We start from the raw sequence: 21,458 nt of genomic DNA on the forward strand, positions 1-21,458 counted from the left end.
AGGTTGAAATGGTCAAATAGTCAACAGGGTCAAAAGGTCGACATGGAAATGGTAGACACAAAAAAGGTAGACAATTAAGTTCTTTGTGTTTTGGGGTGTTTTGTCATTTTGCTACCACAAACATGCCCCATTAGTGTACTGCTTCACTCGCCATGCTTCGGGCACAGTTCCTCGCTCTGCTACCGCTGCACTCGGCACAGGTTACTATTCCCAATCGTAGTCCACATGGATGGTAAATTAAGAAAAAGTAAAAAAAAAATGATTTAAAAAAACCAAAAAAAACTTGTGTCTACCATATGTGTGTTGACCATTGTCATGTCGACCTTTTGACTCTGTCGATCTTTTGAACTGTCTACATTTTACATGTCAATTTTTTAACCCTGTTGACCTAATGCATGTCTGCCATTAATGGTCAACCTATTGACTGTAGACCTTTGTAGTGTAGACCTATAGTCCGGATACCAAAAAGTTGTGGACAAGTGATGCACAAAGCAAACAAAATGCAAGCATTTTACCTTCCGGTCTCGCTGTAATTTCGTCCTGAATCACACAGGCAAGGGTCTACGTCACATTGCTCGTGAACTTGGAGAAGTTCCCTGTAGGCATTGGCTTCTAATTCCCACGATGCGTCTCTGTAAGGTTAATTATTATTATTATTATTATCCTTTATTTATATGGCGCCACAAGGGTTCCGCAGTGCCCAATTACAGAGTACATAAATAATCAAGCAGGAAAACAGCAACTTACAGTTGATGACAGTATAGGACAAGTACAGGGTAAATGAACATAGTTACATCAGCAGATGACACTGGAATAAGTATCAGGTGGCAGAAGACTGCTGGATTTTGTGCAGTTGAAGATTATTAAAGTAAGAAAGAATAAGCACATGAGGGAAGAGAGCCCTGCTCGTGAGAGCTTACATTCTAAAGGGGAGGGGTAGACAGACATGGGTGACACAGATGGGGTACATAGAGAGCATAGAACAGAGGGGCTGGGTTTGGTGAAGAAGTGGGTCTTGAGAGCCCGTTTGAAGTTTTGTAGAGAGGTGGAGAGTCTGAGGGGGAGAGGTAGGGAATTCCAGAGAAGTGGTGCAGCACGTGAAAAATCTTGGAGGTAGGAGTGGGAGGAAGTAATCCGTAGGCAGGAGAGTTGGCGTGTATTAGCAGAGCAAAGCGTATAAAGGGAGATAAGGTCAGAGATGTAGATGGGAGAGGAGTGGGTGAGGGCTTTGTAAGCAAGTGTGAGAAACTTGAAATGGATTCTGAAAGGGAAGGGAAGCCAGTGAAGGTCTAGTAAGAGGGGAGAGGTGGACGTAGTGCGTTTGGTGAGGAAGATGAGCCGGGCAGCAGCATTGAGGATAGATTGGAGTGGAGAGAGGTATTTGTCAGGAATGCCAGTCAGGAGGAGATTACAGTAGTCCAGTCTGGAGATGACCAGTGAGTGGATAAGTGTCTTAGTAGCATCCTGGGTCAGAAAGGGTCTGATCCTGGAAATATTTTTTAGATGAAAACGGCAGGTTTGTGAGAGGTGCTGAATGTGTGGTTTGAAGGAGAGGGAGGAGTCAAGGATTACTCCAAGACAGCGCACTTGGGGGCTAGAGGAGATAGTAGTGCCATCAATAGATAATGAGATTGTAGGAGGTGAGGTTATGCGGGAGGGAAGGAAGATGATCAGCTCGGTCTTAGACATGTTAAGTTTAAGAAAGCGCTGGGACATCCAGGATGAGGTAGCAGAGAGACAACTGGAGATACGAGTGAGGAGAGCAGGGGAGAGGTCTGGAGAGGAAAGATAGATTTGGGTGTCATCAGCATAGAGATGATATTGGAAACCAAAAGAACTAATGAGCTTACCTAGTGAGGACGTATAGAGAGAGAAGAGAAGAGGACCAAGGACAGAACCTTGGGGTACCCCTACAGTTAGTGGAAGTGAGGGGGAGGTGGAGTCATAAGAGGAGACAGAGAATGAACGATCAGAAAGGTAGGAGGACAGCCAAGAGAGGGCAGTGTCACGCTGACCAATGGATTTGCAGCAGGAGAGGATGGTCCACAGTGTCAAAAGCAGCAGAGAGATCAAGTAGAATAAGTAGAGAGTAGTGTCCCTTAGATTTAGCAGCATGGAGGTCATTGCATACTTTTGTAAGGGCAGTTTCAGTGGAGTGGAGAGGACGGAAGCCAGACTGGAATGGGTCAAGCAGTGAGTGTGAGGAGAGAAAGGAAGTAAGGCAGTTGTAGACAATACGCTCAAGGAGTTTGGAGGCAAAAGGGAGGAGAGAGATGGGTCGGTAGTTGGAGAGAGTGTTTGGATCAAGGGTAGGTTTTTTAAGAATAGGAGAGATGAGTGCATGCTTGAAGGCAGAGGGGACAGTGCCTGATGAGAGGGAGAGATTGAGAAGGTGGGAAAGATGGGAACAAGCAGAAGGAGAGAGGTAGCGGAGAAGGCGGGAGGGGATAGGGTCAAGTGGGGAGGTGGTGAGGGGACAGGAACGAATGAGGGCCATGACTTCCTCTCCAGATGCATGGGAGAAAGATGTCAGAGTAGGTGCGAGGGATGGGGAGGGTTGGTAAGGGATGGGAGAAGGCTGATTACAGATGGACTGGTGTGATGTGATGTCCTGACGTATGGAGTCAATTTTGGATGTGAAGTAAGTGGCAAAGTCAAGAGCAGAGAGTGAGGAAGGGAGACGAGGTTGAGGTGGGCAGAGGAGTGAGTTGAGAGTGGCAAAGAGGCGCCGGGGGTTGGAAGACTGGGAGGAGATGAGGTTCTTGAAGTATGACTGTTTAGCAAGAGAAAGGGCAGCACTGAAGGATGAGAGCATAAGTTTGAAATGGAGGAAGTCTGCCTTAGAGCGTGATTTCCTCCAGTGTCGCTCAGCAGTACGTGAGCATTTTTGCAGATATCTGGTGCAATTGGTGTGCCAGGGTTGAGGTGTTAATTTGTGAGGGTGAATAGTGGTTGGTGGAGCAACAGAGTCAAGAGCAGAAGTAAGGGATGCATTGTATGTGGAAGTGGCTTGTTCAGGGCATGAGAGAGAGAATAGGAGAGAGAAGTGAGTCAAACAGGGAGGAAAGGAATGTGGTGTCAATAGCTTCAATGTTACGCTTAGTGATGGTAGCCTTAGGAGGTAGAGATGGGGAAGTTGAGAGAGATAGGTTAAAGGAGAGCAGGTGGTGGTCAGAGAGGGGAAATGGGGAGTTGGAGAAATCAGAAATATCACAGCGGTGAGTGAAGACCAGATCCAGTGAGCTCCCATTCACATGGGAGGGTGAGGAGGTCCACTGGGAGAGACCAAGTGAAGAGGTGAGGTTAAGGAGTTTAGAGGCAGAGGATTGTGTGGGGATGTCAATAGGGATGTTGAAATCGCCCAGGATAATGGAGGGAATGTCAGAGGAGAGGAAGTGAGGAAGCCAGGAAGCAAAGTTGTCAATGAATTTGGAAGCAGTGCCAGGGGGGCGGTAAATGACAGCTACTCTAAGATGGACTGGTTGGAAGAGGCGTATGGCATGGACCTCAAATGTAGAGAATGTAAGGTATGGTTCTGGTGGTATGAGTAAGTAGAAGGTATAAGGGCCCCAACACCACCCCCATGGCGACCCCCAGGTCGGAGTGTGTGTGTGAATGTGAGGCCCCCAGCAGAGAGAGCAGCAGGAGAAGTAGTGTCAGAGGGCGTAATCCAAGTTTCAGTAATGGCTAGTAGGTGTAGGGAGTTGGAAATGAAAAAATCATGAGTGGGGACCAGTTTGTTACAAACAGATCTAGCATTCCAGAGGGCACAGGATATGAGTTTGTGGGAGAGAGGTGAATGAGATTATCAGGGTTGCTGTAGCGACGAGGAGAGATTAACATTGAGAGCAGGGATGATGATGAGAGAGTAGTGATGGTGCGGGTGCCTGAGCTAGGAGGGGAAACTGCAGGAGGTGGGCAGGGAGGGAGGTCAGTGTGATGTGGATGGGGGACGGGGTATGGGGAGGTGACAGGGAAGGGAGAGAGGGAGCAGGGCTGAGTTGTGAGGTAGCAGGACCATGGGGCAGAGGTGAATGAAAGTGGGGTAACAGGACAGGAGGGGGAAGGAAACAGAGGGATGAAGGGGAGACAGAGGAGGAGGTGCAGGAGACTAGGTTGGAAGGATAAAGATACATTATTAGGTAGACACTGAGTGATGTGGGGAGTGTAAGAAACTTAAGCCTTGACATAGTGTTAAGTAGGTAAATAGGTTGAGGGAAAGTGGAAGTAGGAGAGGAGACTGTAAGGGAATCAGAGCAGAAGAATTGCAGAAATGCAGGTGAGAAAAGCAATGTAGGCTCAATGGGTGTAGATTTAGTATGAAATGAGTCAAAAGCGTAGATAAAGTGGGTGTAGTAATGGATTTGGGCTGTAAGAAATGAAAGGATTGTGAGAGGGTTAAGAAGCAATGGTAATTCTGTTTGTTTTTGTTTTTTAAGTGTTTGTAGATGAGAAGATGAACTCACAATTGTCCCAAAGAAGATCTTTGTGATCCTGATTATGGATGGAAATGTGAGGAAATAGCACTGAACTACACTAAGGCCCTCATTCCGAGTTGTTCACTCGCTAGCTGCTTAAAGCAGCCGTGCAAACGCTATGCCGCCGCCCTCTGGGAGTGTATCTTAGCTTAGCAGAAGTGCGAACGAAAGGATCACAGAGCGGCTGCAAACTATTTTTCAGTAGTTTCAGAGTAGCTCCAGACCTACTCAGCGCTTGCGATCACGTCAGACCATTCAGTTCCTGTTTTGACGTCACAAACACGCCCTGCGTTCGGCCAGCCATGCCTGCGTTTTTCCAGGCACGCCTGCATTTTTACGATCACTCCCTGAAAATGGTCAGTTGACACCCAGAAACGCCCACTTCATGTCAACCACTCTGCGGTCAGCAGTGCGACTGAAAAGCTTTGCTAGAGCTTGTGTAAAAAACCATCGGCTGTTGTGAAAGTACGTTGCGCATGCGCATTGCGCCACATACGCATGCGCAGAAGTGCCGCATTTTTTCCTAAACGCTGCACTGTGAACGAAAACTGCTAGCGAACAACTCGGAATGACCACCTAAGTTAATGAAACAATGTGACATTACAATGCTTTATTCTGTTTCATGTAGTCCTTTCTAAATCTGGCAAGCGCATGACAATATTACCAGGCAGAAATTGGCAAATATGTGGCATTCACTGTCCAACAAAAATAACAGGCAATTAATTAAATTTGGACATTGTGCCAGGTCTTTAATATCCACACGTGTAAATGTGTCTCCATATACTGTACATCCTAACCACCAAATCTACAAATCCAGACAGAGAAACTAGACCTGACATTGGGGCTATTCAGGTTTGTTAGCAAACCAAAAAAGCACACTAATGGGCAAAACCATATTACACTGCAAATTGGCCAGATGTAACATGTGCAGAGAGATTTAGATTTGGGTGGGTTAAATTGTTTCTGTGCACGGTAAATACTGTCTGCTTTATTTTTACACTGCAATTTAGATTTCAGTTTGAACACACCCCACCCAAGTCTAAATCTAAGGCCCATTGAACATACAGTAATTTGACAAAGGTCATGAACTACACTGTTGAAGTACTTTGGACCAAATACATCATTGCACACCTGGTTGCATATCAATAATTACTGTAGGAAAAAGCCATAAGACTTTCAAGTCAAGAATGTTGCAATCTCACAAAGAAAAAGCACCTTGGCATGACTGTTTGCCACAGACTCACTGAGCAATAGGATGACTGTGGTTTGGCAAATTGGACAAGTTGGTTTAGTGTCAGGGGCGTCGAAATGGGGGGGGCAAGGGGGCATCTCGCTCCCCCCAAACATGAGAGAGGCGCCGACACTGTAGCAGAGGAGCGGCGAGCAGCCAGATGAAATACCGCTGATGCACTTGTGTGCTAGCGCCTCTGCCCCCATTCACGCCGGCGCCTCTCCCCCGCTCATGCCGGCGCCTCTAACCCCACTCACACCAGCACTGGAATGCCCACCTGCGCTGGATACCCGCCGCGCGTGTGTGGACATCACTGTATGACCCTTCTCTTCTCTGGAATCTGGCCCTGCCGCATAGGATGCTCCCCCTCCTGGCCTGAATTGAGACACCTGGGCTTCCAATGTCCATTCCACAGCAGCAAGAGTCCCTGCTTCACTCTGATTATATTTGCCAGGCCAGCAACTTCACACTGCCATTAACACTTTAGGTGCTGACCCAGTGCACCCCCTCTCACCCGATCCCAAGACTCTGCCTGCTCATAAGAGGGGTTTTAGTTAGTTGGAAAAAAGTGTAAAAATGTCCCAGTGTAGTAAGCAGTTTTCACTGAGCAGAAGCTTATGAGGTCAGTGTTGTTTCCACTATTGCTTTTTCTCTTACGTCCTAGAGGATGCTGGAGACCATGGGGTATAGACGGGATCCGCAGGAGACATGGGCACACTAAAAGACTTTAACTGGGTGTGACTGTGAACTAGTGATGTGCACCGGACATTTTTCGGGTTTTGTGTTTTGGTTTTGGATTCAGTTCGGCGGCCGTGTTTTGGATTCGGACGCGTTTTGGCAAAACCTCCCTGAAAATTTTTTGTCGGATTCGGGTGTGTTTTGGATTCGGGTGTTTTTTTACAAAAAACCCTCAAAAACATCTTAAAGCATAGAATTTGGGGGTCATTTTTGATCCCATAGTATTATTAACCTCAATAACCATAATTTACACTCATTTTCAGTCTATTCTGAACACCTCACACCTCACAATATTAATTTTAGTCCTAAAATTTGCACCGAGGTCGCTGGATGGCTAAGCTAAGCGACACAAGTGGCTGACACAAACACCTGGCCCATCTAGGAGTGGCACTGCAGTGTCAGGCAGGATGGCACTTCAAAAAAATTGTCCCCAAACAGCACATGATGCAAAGAAAAAAAGAGGTGCACCAAGGTCGCTGGATGGCTAAGCTAAGCGACACAAGTGGCCGACACAAACACATGGCCCATCTAGGAGTGGCACTGCAGTCTCAGGCAGGATGGCACTTCAAAAAAATTGTCCCCAAACAGCACATGATGCAAAGAAAAAAAGAGGCGCACCAAGGTCGCTGTGTGACTAAGCTACGCGACACAAGTGGCCGACACAAACACCTGGCCCATCTAGGAGTGGAACTGCAGTGTCAGGCAGGATGGCACTTCAAAAAAATAGTCTCCAAACAGCACATGATGCAAAGAAAAAAAGAGGGGCACCAAGGTCGCTGTGTGACTAAGCTAAGCGACACAAGTGGCCGACACAAACACCTGGCCCATCTAGGAGTGGCACTGCAGTGTCCCCAAACAGCACATGATGCAAAGAAAAATGAAAGAAAAAGAGGTGCAAGATGGAATTGTTTTTGGGCCCTCCCACCCACCCTTATGTTGTATAAACAGGAAATGCACACTTTAACGAACCCATCATTTCAGCGACAGGGTCTGCCACACGACTGTGACTGAAATGACTGGTTGGTTTGGGCCCCCACCAAAAAAGAAGCACTCAATCTCTCCTTGCACAAACTGGCTCTACAGAGGCAAGATGTCCACCTCATCATCATCCTCCGATTCTTAACCCCTTTCACTGTGTACATCCCTCTCCTCACAGATTATTAATTCGTCCACACTGGAATCCACCATCTCAGATCCCTGTGTACTTTCTGGAGGCAATTGCTGGTGAATGTCTCCACGGAGGAATTGATTATAATTAATTTTGATGAACATCATCTTCTCCACATTTTCTGGAAGTAACCTCGTACGCCGATTGCTGACAAGGTGAGCAGCTGCACTAAACACTCTTTCGGAGTACACACTGGAGGGAGGGCAACTTAGGTAGAATAAAGCCAGTTTGTGCAAGGGCCTCCAAATTGCCTCTTTTTCCTGCCAGTATACGTACGGACTGTCTGACGTGCCTACTTGGATGCGGTCACTCATATAATCCTCCACCATTCTTTCAATGGTGACAGAATCATATGCAGTGACAGTAGACGACATGTCAGTAATCGTTGCCAGGTCCTTCAGTCCGGACCAAATGTCAGCACTCGCTCCAGACTGCCCTGCATCACCGCCAGCGGGTGGGCTCGGAATTCTTAGCCTTTTCCTCGCACCCCCAGTTGCGGGAGAATGTGAAGGAGGAGCTGTTGACGGGTCACGTTCCGCTTGACTTGACAATTTTCTCACCAGCAGGTCTTTGAACCTCTGCCGGAAAGAGAGATCCAAGGTAGGTTTTAAATCTAGGATCGAGCACGGTGGCCAAAATGTAGTGCTCTGATTTCAACAGATTGACCACCCGTGAATCCTGGTTAAGCGAATTAAGGGCTCCATCCACAAGTCCCACATGCCTAGCGGAATCGCTCTGTTTTAGCTCCTCCTTCAATGTCTCCAGCTTCTTCTGCAAAAGCCTGATGAGGGGAATGACCTGACTCAGGCTGGCAGTGTCTGAACTGACTTCACGTGTGGCAAGTTCAAAGGGTTGCAGAACTTTGCACAACGTTGAAATCATTCTCCACTGCGCTTGAATTAGGTGCCCCTCTTTTGCCTATATCGTGGGCAGATGTATAGGCTTGAATGGCCTTTTGCTGCTCCTCTATCCTCTGAAGCATATAGAGGGTTGAATTCCACCTCGTTACCACCTCTTGCTTCAGATGATGGCAGGGCAGGTTCAGGACTGTTTGCTGGTGCTCCAGTCTTCGGCACGCGGTGGCTGAATGCCGAAAGTGGCCCGCAATTCTTCGGGTCACCGACAGCATCTCTTGCACGCCCCTGTCGTTTTTTAAATAATTCTGCACCACCAAATTCAATGTATGTGCAAAACATGGGATGTGCTGGAATTTGCCCAGATGTAATGCACGCACAATATTGGTGGCGTTGTCCGATGTCACAAATCCCCAGGAGAGTCCAATTGGGGTAAGCCATTCTGCGATGATGTTCCTCAGTTTCCGTAAGAGGTTGTCAGCTGTGTGCCTCTAATGGAAAGCGGTGATACAAAGCGTAGCCTGCCTAGGAACGAGTTGGCGTTTGCGAGATGCTGCTACTGGTGCCGCCGCTGCTGTTCTTGCTGCGGGAGGCAATACATCTACCCAGTGAGCTGTCACAGTCATATAGTCCTGAGTCTGTCCTGCTCCACTTGTCCACATGTCCGTGGTTAAGTGGACATTGGGAACAACTGCATTTTTTAGGACACTGGTGACTCTTTTTCTGAGGTCTGTGTACATTTTCGGTATCGCCTGCCTAAAGAAATGGAACCTAGATGGTATTTGGTACCGAGGACACAGTACCTCAAACAAGTCTCTAGTTGCCTGTGAATTAACGGTGGATACTGGAACCACGTTTCTCACCACCCAGGCTGACAAGACCTGAGTTATCCGCTTTGCAGCAGGATGACTGCTGTGATATTTCATCTTCCTCGCAAAGGACTGTTGGACAGTCAATTGCTTACTGGAAGTAGTACAAGTGGTCTTCCGACTTCCCCTCTGGGATGACGATCGACTCCCAGCAGCAACAACAGCAGCGCCAGCAGCAGTAGGCGTTACACTCAAGGATGCATCGGAGGAATCCCAGGCAGGAGAGGACTCGTCAGACTTGCCAGTGACATGGCCTGCAGGACTATTGGCTTTCCTGTGTATGGTGGAAATTGACACTGAGGGAGTTGGTGGTGTGGTTTGCAGGAGCTTGGTTACAAGAGGAAGGGATTTAGTGGTCAGTGGACTGCTTCCGCTGTCATCCAAAGTTTTTGAACTTGTCACTGACTTCTGATGAATGCGGACCAGGTGACGTATAAGGGAGGATGTTCCTAGGTGGTTAACGTCCTTACCACTACTTATTACAGCTTGACAAAGGCAACACACGGCTTGACACCTGTTGTCCGCATTTGTGTTGAAATAATTCCACACCGAAGAGGTCATTTTTTTTGTATTTTGACCAGGCATGTCAATGGCCATATTCGTCCCACGGACAACAGGTGTCTACCCGGGTGCCTGACTTAAACAAACCACCTCACCATCAGAATCCTCCTTGTCAATTTCCTCCCCAGCGCCAGCAACACCCATATCCTCATCCTGGTGTACTTCAACAGTGACATCTGCAATTTGACTATCAGGAACTGGACTGCGGGTGCTCCTTCCAGCACTTGCAGGGGGCGTGCAAATGGTGGAAGGCGCAAGCTCTTCCCGTCCAGTGTTGGGATGGTCAGGCATCGCACCGACACAATTGGACTCGCCTTGGGGATTTGTGATTTAGAAGAATGCACAGTTCTTTGCTGTGCTTTTGCCAGCTTAAGTCTTTTCATTTTTCTAGCGAGAGGATGAGTGCTTCCATCCTCATGTGAATCTGAACCACTAGCCATGAACATAGGCCAGGGCCTCAGCCGTTCCTTGCCACTCCGTGTCGTAAATGGCATATTGGCAAGTTTTTAGCTTCTCATCAGACGCTTTCAATTTTGATTTTTGGGTCATTTTACTGAACTTTTGTTTTTTGGATTTTACATGCTCTCTACTATGACATTGGGCATTGGCCTTGGCAGATGACGTTGATGGCATTTCATCGTCTCGGCCATGACTAGTGGCAGCAGCTTCAGCACGAGGTAGAAGTGGATCTTGATCTTTCCCTATTTTAACCTCCACATTTTTGTTCTCCATTTTTTAATGTGTGGAATTATATGCCAGTATCAATAGCAATGGCCTACTACTATATATACTGCGCACAACTGAAATGCACCACAGGTATGGATGGATAGTATACTTGACGACACAGAGGTAGGTAGAGCAGTGGCCTTCCGTACCGTACTGCTATATATACTGGTGGTCACTGTCAGCAAACTGCAAAACTAAAATGCACCACAGGTATAGAATCTAGAGGGATAGTATACTTGACGACACAGAGGTAGGTAGAGCAGTGGCCTTCCGTACCGTACTGCTATATATACTGGTGGTCACTGTCAGCAAACTGCAAAACTAAAATGCACCACAGGTATAGAATCTAGATGGATAGTATACTTGACGACACAGAGGTAGGTAGAGCAGTGGCCTTCCGTACCGTACTGCTATATATACTGGTGGTCACTGTCAGCAAACTGCAAAACTAAAATGCACCATAGGTATAGAATCTAGATGGATAGTATACTTGACGACACAGAGGTAGGTAGAGCAGTGGCCTTCCATACCGTACTGCTATATATACTGGTGGTCACTGTCAGCAAAACTCTGCACTGTACTCCTCCTATATAATACTGCTGGTCCCCAGTCCCCACAATAAAGCAGTGTGAGCACAGATATATGCAGCACACTGAGCACAGAAATGGAGTGTTTTTCAGGCAGACAACGTATACTGGTGATCACTGTCAGCAAAACTCTGCACTGTACTCCTCCTATATAATACAGCTGCTCCCCAGTCCCCACAATTAAGCAGTGTGAGCACAGATATATGCAGCACACTGAGCACAGATATGGAGTGTTTTTCAGGCAGACAACGTATACTGGTGGTCACTGTCAGCAAAACTCTGCACTGTACTCCTTCTATATAATACAGCTGCTCCCCAGTCCCCACAATTAAGCAGTGTGAGCACAAATATTTGCATCAACATTAATAAACGGAGAGGACGCCAGCCACGTCCTCTCCCTAACATTTCCAATGCACGAGTGAAAATGGCGGCGACGCGCGGCTGCTTATATAGAATCCGAATCTCGCGAGAATCCGACAGCGGGATGATGACGTTCGGGCGCACTCGGGTTAATCGAGCTATACGGGAGAATCCGAGTATGCCTCGGACCCGTGTAAAATGGGTGAAGTTTCCGAGGAACCGAACCCGCTCATCACTAGTGTGAACTGGCTCCTCCCTCTATGCCACTCCCCCAGACCTCAGTTAGACTCTGTGCCCAGGAGTGACTGGACACACACTAGGCGAGCTCTACTGATTTTCTCTGGAAAAGACTTTTGTTAGGTTTTTTTATTTTCAGGGAGACCTGCTGGCTACAGGCTCCCTGCATCGAGGGACTGAGGGGAGAGAAGTCAGACCTACTTCTTCTTAGGTAAGGGCTCTGCTTCTTAGGCTACTGGACACCATTAGCTCCAGAGGGTTCGACTAGCTGCTTGTTCCCGGAGCCGCGCCGTCACCCCCCTCACAGAAGCCAGAAGAAAGAAGCCGGGTGAGTATTAGAAGAACAGAAGACATCAGACGGCAGAAGACTTCAGTAACGGTACAGCGCAACGGTAGCGCTGCGCTCCATGCTCCCACACACTTCACCAACGGCACTTACAGGGTGCAGGGCGCTGGTGGGGAGCGCCCTGGGCAGCAGTTACTGGGGTCAAATTAAACTGGCAGAAGGCATATTCGGTGCCCGGGCACCGTATACTATACCCCCGCCAGTATAAAAATTAAAAATGTTAGCGGGAGTACAGCGCGCCGGGAAGGGGCGGGGCTTAGCAGCGCAGCTCACCAGCGCCATTTTCTCTCTCTCCACAGCCGCTGCAGAGACGCTGGCCCGGACCTCCAAGCTCCTTCCAAGTAAAAGGGAGCAAAACGGGGGGGGGGATACACAGGCATTTTTGGTGCTTTTTGTTATTATATAGGCAGCGCTATCCACATATATTATTGAATTGTAGTATATGGGCGCTGGGGTGTGAGCTGGCATACTCCCTCTGTGTTTCTCTGTACAGGCTTCCCTTTGGGTCTGTCCGCTTGATTTGGCCGGTGTGAGTGTGGGTGTGTCGGTACTACGTGTCGACATGTCTGAGGCTGAGTGTTCCTCCCCGGAGGAAATTACTGGGGGCGCAGAAAAGGATTTGGGAATGACTCTGTCGGCGCAGCCGACTGCTGATTGGGTGGATTTGTTGAGTACACTGAATGCAAATGTGGCTTTATTGTCTAAGAGGCTGGATAAATTTGATCCTCAGACACAAACATGGAGGAAATCCATGGAGGACGCTTTGGCTCAGGTACAGACCCCCTCGGGGTCACAAAAACGCTAGTTTACCCAGATGGTAGATACAGATACCGACACGGACTCTGATTCCGATGTCGATTTCAATGAGACTACTTTACACCCAAGGGTAGTTCGGAGTATTCAGTACATGATTGTGGCTATTAAGGATGTTTTACATATCTCTGAGGAACCTGCTGTTCCAGACACAAGGGTTTGCTTATTTAAGGGAAAAAAGCCTGAGGTGAAGTTTCCCCCCTCTCATGAAATGAATGCTCTTTGTGAAAAGGCTTGGGAGTCGCCGGACAAAAGGTGGCAGATTCCCAAGAGAATTTTTATGGCATATCCTTTCCCCTCTGATGACAGGGAGAAATGGGAGTCATCTCCCAATGTCGACAAGGCTCTGTCTCGATTGTCCAAGAAGGTGGCGCTTCCGTCTCCTGACACGGCTGCTCTCAAGGATCCAGCGGATCGCAAGCTGGAGATGTCATTGAAGGCCATTTTCGTCAATACTGGTGCATTGCTCAGACCTGCTGTGGCGTCGGTATCGGTGAGTAGTGCTATTGCTTAGTGGGCTGATAATTTGGCTTCTGATATGGATACCCTTGATAAGGATAACATTCTTTTGACTCTTGGTTATATCAAGGACGCTGCAGATTACCTAAAGGATGCGGCGAGGGATATTGGCCTCTTGGGATCAAGAGCCAGTGCCATGGCGGTCTCGGCCAGGAGGGATTCATCAATGGAATGCTGATGCCGACTTCAAGAAAAATATGGAAGCTCTCCCCTTTAAAGGTAGTGTCTTGTTTGGTGACGGCCTTGCTGACCTGGTGTCTACCGCTACTGCGGGTAAGTCATCTTTTCTTCCTTATGTTCCCACACAACAGAAAAAGGTGCCCCATCAGAAGATGCAGTCCTTTCGGCCTAATAAATACAAAAGAGGAAAGGGCTCGTCCTTTCTCGCTTCAAAGGGTAGAGGAAGGGGAAAGACGTCGCCTGCAGTATCAGGCGCCCAGGACCAAAAGTCCTCCCCCGCCTCTACCAAGTCCACCGCATGACGCTGGGGCTCCCCTGCGGGAGTCCGTGCCAGTGGGGGGCCGTCTCCGAATCTTCAGTCAGGTCTGGTTTCAATCGGCCCTGGATCCTTGGGTTTTAGACATAGTGTCCCAAGGGTACAAACTGGAGTTTCAGGAGATGCCCCCCCCCCCCCCCCCCCCCTGCTGCTTTTTCAAGTCGGCCCTTCCAGTTTCTCTTCCAGAAAGAGTAGTAGTAAATGCTGCAATACAAAAGCTGTGTCAACAGAGGGTCGTGGTGCCGGTTCCCCCGTCCCAGCGGGGGGAAGGGTTCTATTCGAGCCTCTTTGTGGTGCCAAAGCCGGACAGCTCGGTCAGACCGATTCTGAACCTAAAATCCCTCAATCCATACTTGAAAACTTTCAAGTTCAAGATGGAATCTCTTTGAGCTGTGATCTCCAGCTTAGAAGGGGGGGATTTTATGGCGTCAGTCGACATAAAGGATGCCTACTTACATGTCCCGATACATCCTCCTCATCAGGCCTTCCTGAGATTTGTGGTACAGGATTGTCATTACCAATTTCAGACGTTGCCGTTTGGGCTTTCCACGGCCCCGAGGGTTTTCACCAAGGTTATGGCAGAAATTATGGTACTCCTTCGCAAGCGAGGGGTCACAATTATCCCATACTTGGACGATCTCCTGATAAAGGCGAGATCAAAAGAGCAATTGTTAAAGAATGTGGAACTCTCCCTGTCGGTTCTGCGACATCACGGTTGGATTCTAAATTTGCCAAAGTCTCAGTTGATCCCGACAACTCGGCTGCCCTTCCTGGGCATGATCCTAGACACGGAGATACGGAGAGTGTTTCTTCCGGAGGACAAAGCTCTGGAAATACAGACCATGGTCAAGGAGTTTCTGAGACCGACAAGAGTGTCGATTCATCAGTGCACTCGAGTGCTCAGGAAGGTGGTTGCGGCTTACGAAGCCATTCCGTTTGGCAGGTTTCATGCCCGGGTGTTTCAGTGGGATCTGCTGAACAAATGGTCCGGGTCTCACCTGCACATGCACCGGAAAATAAGTCTATCTTCCAGGGCCAGGATTTCTCTCCTGTGGTGGCTGCAAGGCTCTCACCTTCTAGAGGGACGCCGATTCGGAATCCAGGACTGGGTCCTGCTGACAACAGATGCAAGTCTCCGAGGCTGGGGTGCAGTCACGCAAGGAAGAAATTTCCAGGGAAAATGGTCAAGCCAGGTATCTTGTCTCCACATAAATGTTCTCGAGTTAAGAGCCATTTTCAACGGCCTCCTGCAAGCGAAGAACATTCTTCAGGGTCTCCCTGTCCTGATCCAGTCGGACAACATAACAGGGGTGGCGTACGTAAACCGCCAAGGCGGAACAAGGAGCAGGGCGGCAATGGTGGAAGCCACAAGAATTCTCTGCTGGGCGGAAAAGCACGTGAGCCCTCTGTCAGCAGTCTTCCTCCCGGGTGTGGACAACTGGGAAGCAGACTTCCTCAGCAGACACGATCTCCATCCAGGAGAGTGGGCTCTTCATCAAGAGGTGTTTGTAGAAGTGACAAGCCATCGGGGAATTCCTCTGATAGACATGATGGCGTCTCGCCTCAACAAGAAGCTTCCAAAGTATGGTTCCAAGTGGAGGGACCCCCAAGCCTGTGCGGTGGACGCCCTGGTGACTCCGTGGGTGTTTCAGTCGGTGTATGTGTTCCCTCCGCTTCCTCTCATCCCAAAGGTGTTGAGGATCATAAGACGAACAAGGGTTCAGGCTATACTCGTCGCTCCAGATTGGCCACGGAGGGCCTGGTATCCGGATCTTCAGGAATTACTAGTGGAAGATCCCTGGCCGCTTCCTCTAAGAGAGGACCTGTTACTGCAGGGGCCCTGCGTGTTTCTGGACTTACCGCGGCTGCGTTTGACGGCGTGGAAGTTGAACGCCAAATCCTTGCTCGGAAGGGTATTCCCGGGAAGGTCATCCCCACTCTCCTTAAGGCTAGGAAGGAGGTCACGGCGAAACATTATTACCGTATCTGGAGAAAGTATGTGTCGTGGTGTGAAACCAAAGCAGCTCCTGCGGAGGAGTTTCACTTGGGTCGTTTCCTCCATTTTTTGCAGGCAGGCGTGGATGCAGGCCTGAAATTGGGTTCCATCAAAGTGCAGATTTCGGCTTTATCTATTTTCTTTCAAAAAGAACTGGCTGTCCTTCCTGAGGTTCAGACTTTCGTGGCGCCGTGGGATCTTGAAGTGGTGTTGCAGTTTCTTATGTCTCACTGGTTTGAACCTTTACGTAAGGTTGAGCTAAAGTTTCTTGCTTGGAAAGTGGTCATGCTTTTGGCTTTGGCGTCTGCCAGACGAGTGTCCGAGTTGGCGGCTTTGTCTCACAAGAGCCCATATTTCATTTCCATGTGGATAGAGCGGAATTGAGGACTCGTCAACAATTTCTGCCGAAGGTGGTTTCTTCGTTTCACATAAATCAACCTATTGTGGTACCTGTGGCTACGGATGCTGTGGCAGTTCCAAAATCTCTTGATGTTGTAAGAGCTTTGAAAATTTATGTCGCCAGAACGGCTCTTACTAGGAAAACAGAGGCTCTGTTTGTCCTGTATGCTTCCAACAAGATTGGAAATCCTGCGTCTAAGCAGACTATTGCACGCTGGATTTGTAATACGATTCAGCACGCTCATTCTTCGGCTAGGCTACCGTTGCCGAAGTCAGTAAAGGCCCATTCTACCAGGGAGGTGGGCTCATCTTGGGCGGCTGCCCGAGAGGTCTCGGCACTTCAACTTTGCTGAGCAGCTACATGGTCGGGTTCAAACACTTTTGCTAAGTTCTACAAGTTTGATACCCTGGCTGATGAGGAACTCATGTTTGCTCAATCGCTGCTGCAGAGTCGTCTGCACTCTCCCGCCCGGTCTGGAGCTTTGGTATAGATCTCATGGTCCTTTTGTAGTCCCCAGCATCCTCTAGGACGTAAGAGAAAATAGGATTTTAATACCTACCGGAAAATCCTTTTCTCTTAGTCCGTAGAGGATGCTGGGCGCCCATCCCAGTGTGGACTGTTCCTTGCAGTTGTGTTGATACTGGTTATTTTCGGTTACACGAGCTTTGTGTATCGGTTATATTCAGCTTGTTGCTGTTGTTAATTCATACTGTTATCTGGTTTCCTGCTAATCCAGTTGTTCGGTATGTTTGTGGTGTGGGCTGGTATGTTTCTCGCCCTTAGTTTAACAAAAATACTTTCCTCGAAATGTCCGTCTCTCCTGGGCACAGTTCCTATAACTGAGGTCTGGGAGAGGGGCATAGAGGGAGGAGCCAGTTTACACCCAGTTAAAGTCTTTTAGTGTGCCCATGTCTCCTGCGGAGCCTGTCTATACCCCATGGTCCTTTTGGAGTCCCCAGCATCCTCTACGGACTAGGAGAAAAGGATTTACTGGTAGGTATTAAAATCCTATTATTGTTTTCCCCACTTGAGTTGAAGCCTCAAAATTTCATGAACAACATATTTTATCTTCCCATGGAAAGGACAGGAGAAACATCAAACACATATTTATGTTCCGTCAGGAAGGAGACAGCAGAGCGGAGGCGTGCTGCAGACCAACGGATGGCTGTACGGAGGGGTAGACGCTAGTCTGGCCAGCATTGACGGACCGGAGTGAGCGTCCTTCCTGCCCTCAGGGTGTATCTGTGGGAAGCCGGAAGATGGGGAACTGCAGGCAGATGCTGCCTGACCGGATATCCTGCCTAAAACCCTCTCCCTTGCAGCCTAAACCTAACCTCCAACCCCCCCCCCCCCCTCACTTCCACCCTCCGCAGCTTTCCTCTCCGGTGGCCCAGCACACAGACGTCCAGGATCCCAGCTGTCAGTATTCCGGCGCCGGGATTGTAATCCTATTTAGGATTCCACCCCCAGCATTCTGAGCAGTGTCGGGATTCCAGCGTAGGTATTTCGACTCGCCGGGATCCAAACCGGATCCCGTACCTACCATGCTGCTGGTAATGCTAATAATCATAATGATGCACCAACACATATGCCTTTCATGTCACCCACTGTCACAGTGGGGTTCACTATGGCTGGCCGGCGGTCGGGCTCCCGGCGACCAGCATACCGGCGCCGGGAGCCCGACCGCCGGCTGACCGACAGTGTGGCGAGCGCAAATGAGCCCCTTGCGGGCTCGCTGCGCTCGCCACGCTACGGGCACGGTGGCGCGCTACGCGCGCCACACTATTTTATTCTCCCTCTATGGGGGTCGTGGACCCCCACGAGGGAAAATAAGTGTCGGTATGCCGGCGGTCGGGCTCCCGGCGCCGGTATACTGAGCGCCGGGAGCCCGACCGCCGGCATACAGAAGACCACCCGTCACAGTGTGCTGGGAAGCTAGGGGCGCCAAACTCAGATTATATTTTGCCCCCCCCCCCAACCTAAAAACATTCTGACGCCCCTGTTTAGTGTAGCAGACTTGCCATGTCTCATTAAGCTTCTCTAGAGTCTGTTAGTACACGTGGACCACCACAAGAGAAAGTAAGAGTCATGGTAAAACATTTCCTTGTTAACTCTTTTTCTCTTACGTCCTAGAGGATGCTGGGGTCCATTTTAGTACCATGCGGTATAGACGGTTCCTCAGGAGCCTTCGGCACTTTAAGACTTTTTAACAGTGTGAACTGGCTCCTCCCTCTATGCCTCTCCTCCAGACCTCAGTTTAGAAAATGTCCCCGAGAGACTGGATGCACACCAGTGGAGCACTACAGAGTTCTGCTGGAAAAGACTTTGCTAGGTTTTTTATTTTACAGGAAAGCTGCTGGCAACAGCTTCCCTGCTTCGTGGGACTTAGGGGGGGAAGTAGGAACCAACTTCTCAATTAGTTCAATGGCTTTGCTTCCGCTGACAGGACACCATTAGCTCCTGAACACAGCCCTTTCCTGGCTGCTGCTCACACCCACAGCACTGCTGCCACCCCTAACAGAGCCAGAAGTCAGAAGGCTGGTGAGTATTTACCGGAGACCTGCAGGGAGGGGCACTCAGTCATCATGGTGGCATTAAGGTACCAGTGCAGCGCGCGACGCTGTGCACAAACATGTCTCTCAGCACAGGGTGCAGGGCGCGCGGGGGAAGGGGGGGCGTGCTCTGAGGGCCATGAAAAATAAATCCTTACTCTAACTGGCGATAAAGTACACACAAGGGAGCCGCTGGTGTACATACCCCTGCCAGTATAAACATTGTATTACTGAGGCTGAACCACGCCATTACAGGGGGCGAGGCTTCTCCTCAGACTTGCTAGTAACACTTTGGCGCCATTTTTTCCTCACAGAGACGCCGGAGCGCTGATCCTGAAAGCTGCTTCTCCTCACACATCGCTGATACAAGTACCAGGGTGTTATAGAAGGGGAGGGGAGCGAATAGTACATTGAAGTCTGCGGGCTTCATATTGGATAAAAAGCTCTGTGGTTGTGTATTTATTGTATGCAATACATATAGGGCGCGTGGTGTGGACTGGCAATTCCCCCTGGGTCTCTCTGACAGACTTTAGGTAGATCTGTCCCCAATAGCTCCCCTGTGTGTGAGTGGTGTGACTGTACACGTGTGTACCATGTCCAGAGGAACCCATTTTGGAGGCACAAGAGTGTTCTGAGACTGTGTGGGTGAGAAAGCTGCAGAGTAATATGTCTAAGCTAGCGAAGAAATTCTCTGAGTCTGAACAACAGACAAAGCAATGGAGACAGTCTGTGGAGGATGCTCTGTTTGCTGATTCCTCCATGTCACCCACTCGGGACCCCTCCTGTTCCTAGAAAAGGTCTCTGGCCCAAATTATGCAAAGGGACACTGACACAGATTCCGACACTGAAGTCGACACTGGAGATTTGAGGGGGGTAGATCCCAAGCTGGCTAAGAGCATTTAATGTATGATAGTCGCTATAAAAGAGGTGTTGGAATTTCCTGACACAACACCTCCACCTGAGGAAAAATATTATTTTAAATTAAATAAAAAACAGGTGGTGACTTTTCCTCCGTCTAAGGATTTAAATACATTCTTTGAATCCAAAAGAAATATTGAGGCGCTCCCCTATAATGGTGAGGCCCTCTTTGGAGAGAAACTAGATGCCATGATATCAACTACTACATCTGGCAAGTCAGCATTTCTGCCGTCGGCAGCTGCACTGGCTAAAAATGTATATCATTCTCATACTATGCAGTCCTTTCGGCCCAACAAAAGGAAAAGGGAGAGGAAAAGGTAGAAAATCTACAACACCGTCAGGCTCCCAAGAACAGAAGTCAGCAACTACTGCTGCAAAAGCCACAGCATGATGCTGGGGCTCCTCTGAGGGAGTGCAATCGGGTGGGGGCACGTCTACTATTTTTCAGCCAGGTCTGGTTTCACTCAGACCTGGATCCTTGGATATTACAGATAGTATCCCAAGGTTACAGGTTGGAATTTCAAGACCTTCCCCCATGCCGATTTTTCAAATTAGCCTTGCCAGTTTCTGCTCAGGACAGCACAAAGGTCCTGAACGCAATACACAAATTATGTCAAGACAAAGTAACAAAGGACCCAAAGCTTTTATTCAAGCCTGTTTGTGGTGCCGAAGCTGGATGGCTCGGTCAGACCGATTTTAAACCTAAAATCTCTGAATCTTTATTTGAAAAGGTTCAAATTCAAGATGGAATCCTTGAAAGCGGTGATTTCCAGCTTGGAAGAAAAGGAATTTCTGGTGTCAGTGGACATCAAGGATGCCTACTTGCATGTCCCCATTTACCCACCACATCAAGCATACCTGAGGTTTGCGGTTCAGGATTGCCACTACCAATTCCAGACAATACTGTTCGGGCTCTCCACGGCTCCGAGAATATTCACCAAGGTGATGGCGGTGATGATGGTTCTCCTTCGCAAACAAGGAGTCAACATCATTCCTTACTTGGACGATCTCCTCATAAAAGCGAGATCCAGGGACAAGCTACTCCAGAACATAGCATTATCCCTGAAGGTGCTTCAACAGCACGGTTGGATCATCAACTTTCCAAAATCCCAGTTGGAACCAACAATGAGATTATAATTTTTGGGAATGATACTGGACACCGAGGTACAGAGAGTATTTTGACCGGTGGAAAAGGCTCAGGAGATCCAGAGCATGGTCAAACAACTTTTGAGACCACGAATAGTATCAATTCATCAGTGCATTTACCTGTTGGGGGAAATGGTAGCGGCTTACGAGGCGCTACAATATGGCCGATTCCATGCCAGGGTCTTCCAGTGGGATCTACTGGACAAGTGGTCCAGGTCGCATCTCCATATGCATCAAAGGATAACCTTGTCAGCGAAAGCCAGAATTTCGCTCCTGTGGTGGCTACAAATTTCTCACCTCCTGGAGGGACGCAGGTTCGGGATTCAGGCCTGGATCCTGGTGACCACGGGTGCAAGTCTCCGAGTATGGGGAGCAGTCACGCAAGGCGAAAGCTTCCAAGGAAGATGGTCAAGTCAAGAAACTCGCCTTCACATAAACATTCTGGAGTTGAGAGCTGTGTACA

At 48.9% G+C, this 21,458-nt stretch overlaps 1 protein-coding gene across 2 annotated transcripts in view; it reads right to left on the reverse strand.

Annotated features, from left to right (window-relative positions):
• The window catches only part of LOC135057893 (G2/M phase-specific E3 ubiquitin-protein ligase-like), a 130,264-nt gene that overhangs the window by 6,723 nt on the left and 102,083 nt on the right, over positions 1-21,458 (reverse strand). For both annotated transcript variants that reach the window (XM_063963613.1, XM_063963612.1), the window contains exon 8: positions 516-632. In XM_063963613.1, the coding sequence (XP_063819683.1) occupies positions 516-632 (117 nt within the window). The remainder of the gene's footprint in view (positions 1-515; positions 633-21,458) is intronic.

The sequence above is a fragment of the Pseudophryne corroboree genome, chromosome 3 (genome assembly GCF_028390025.1).
Source record: "Pseudophryne corroboree isolate aPseCor3 chromosome 3, aPseCor3.hap2, whole genome shotgun sequence".
Taxonomy (NCBI): domain Eukaryota; kingdom Metazoa; phylum Chordata; class Amphibia; order Anura; family Myobatrachidae; genus Pseudophryne; species Pseudophryne corroboree.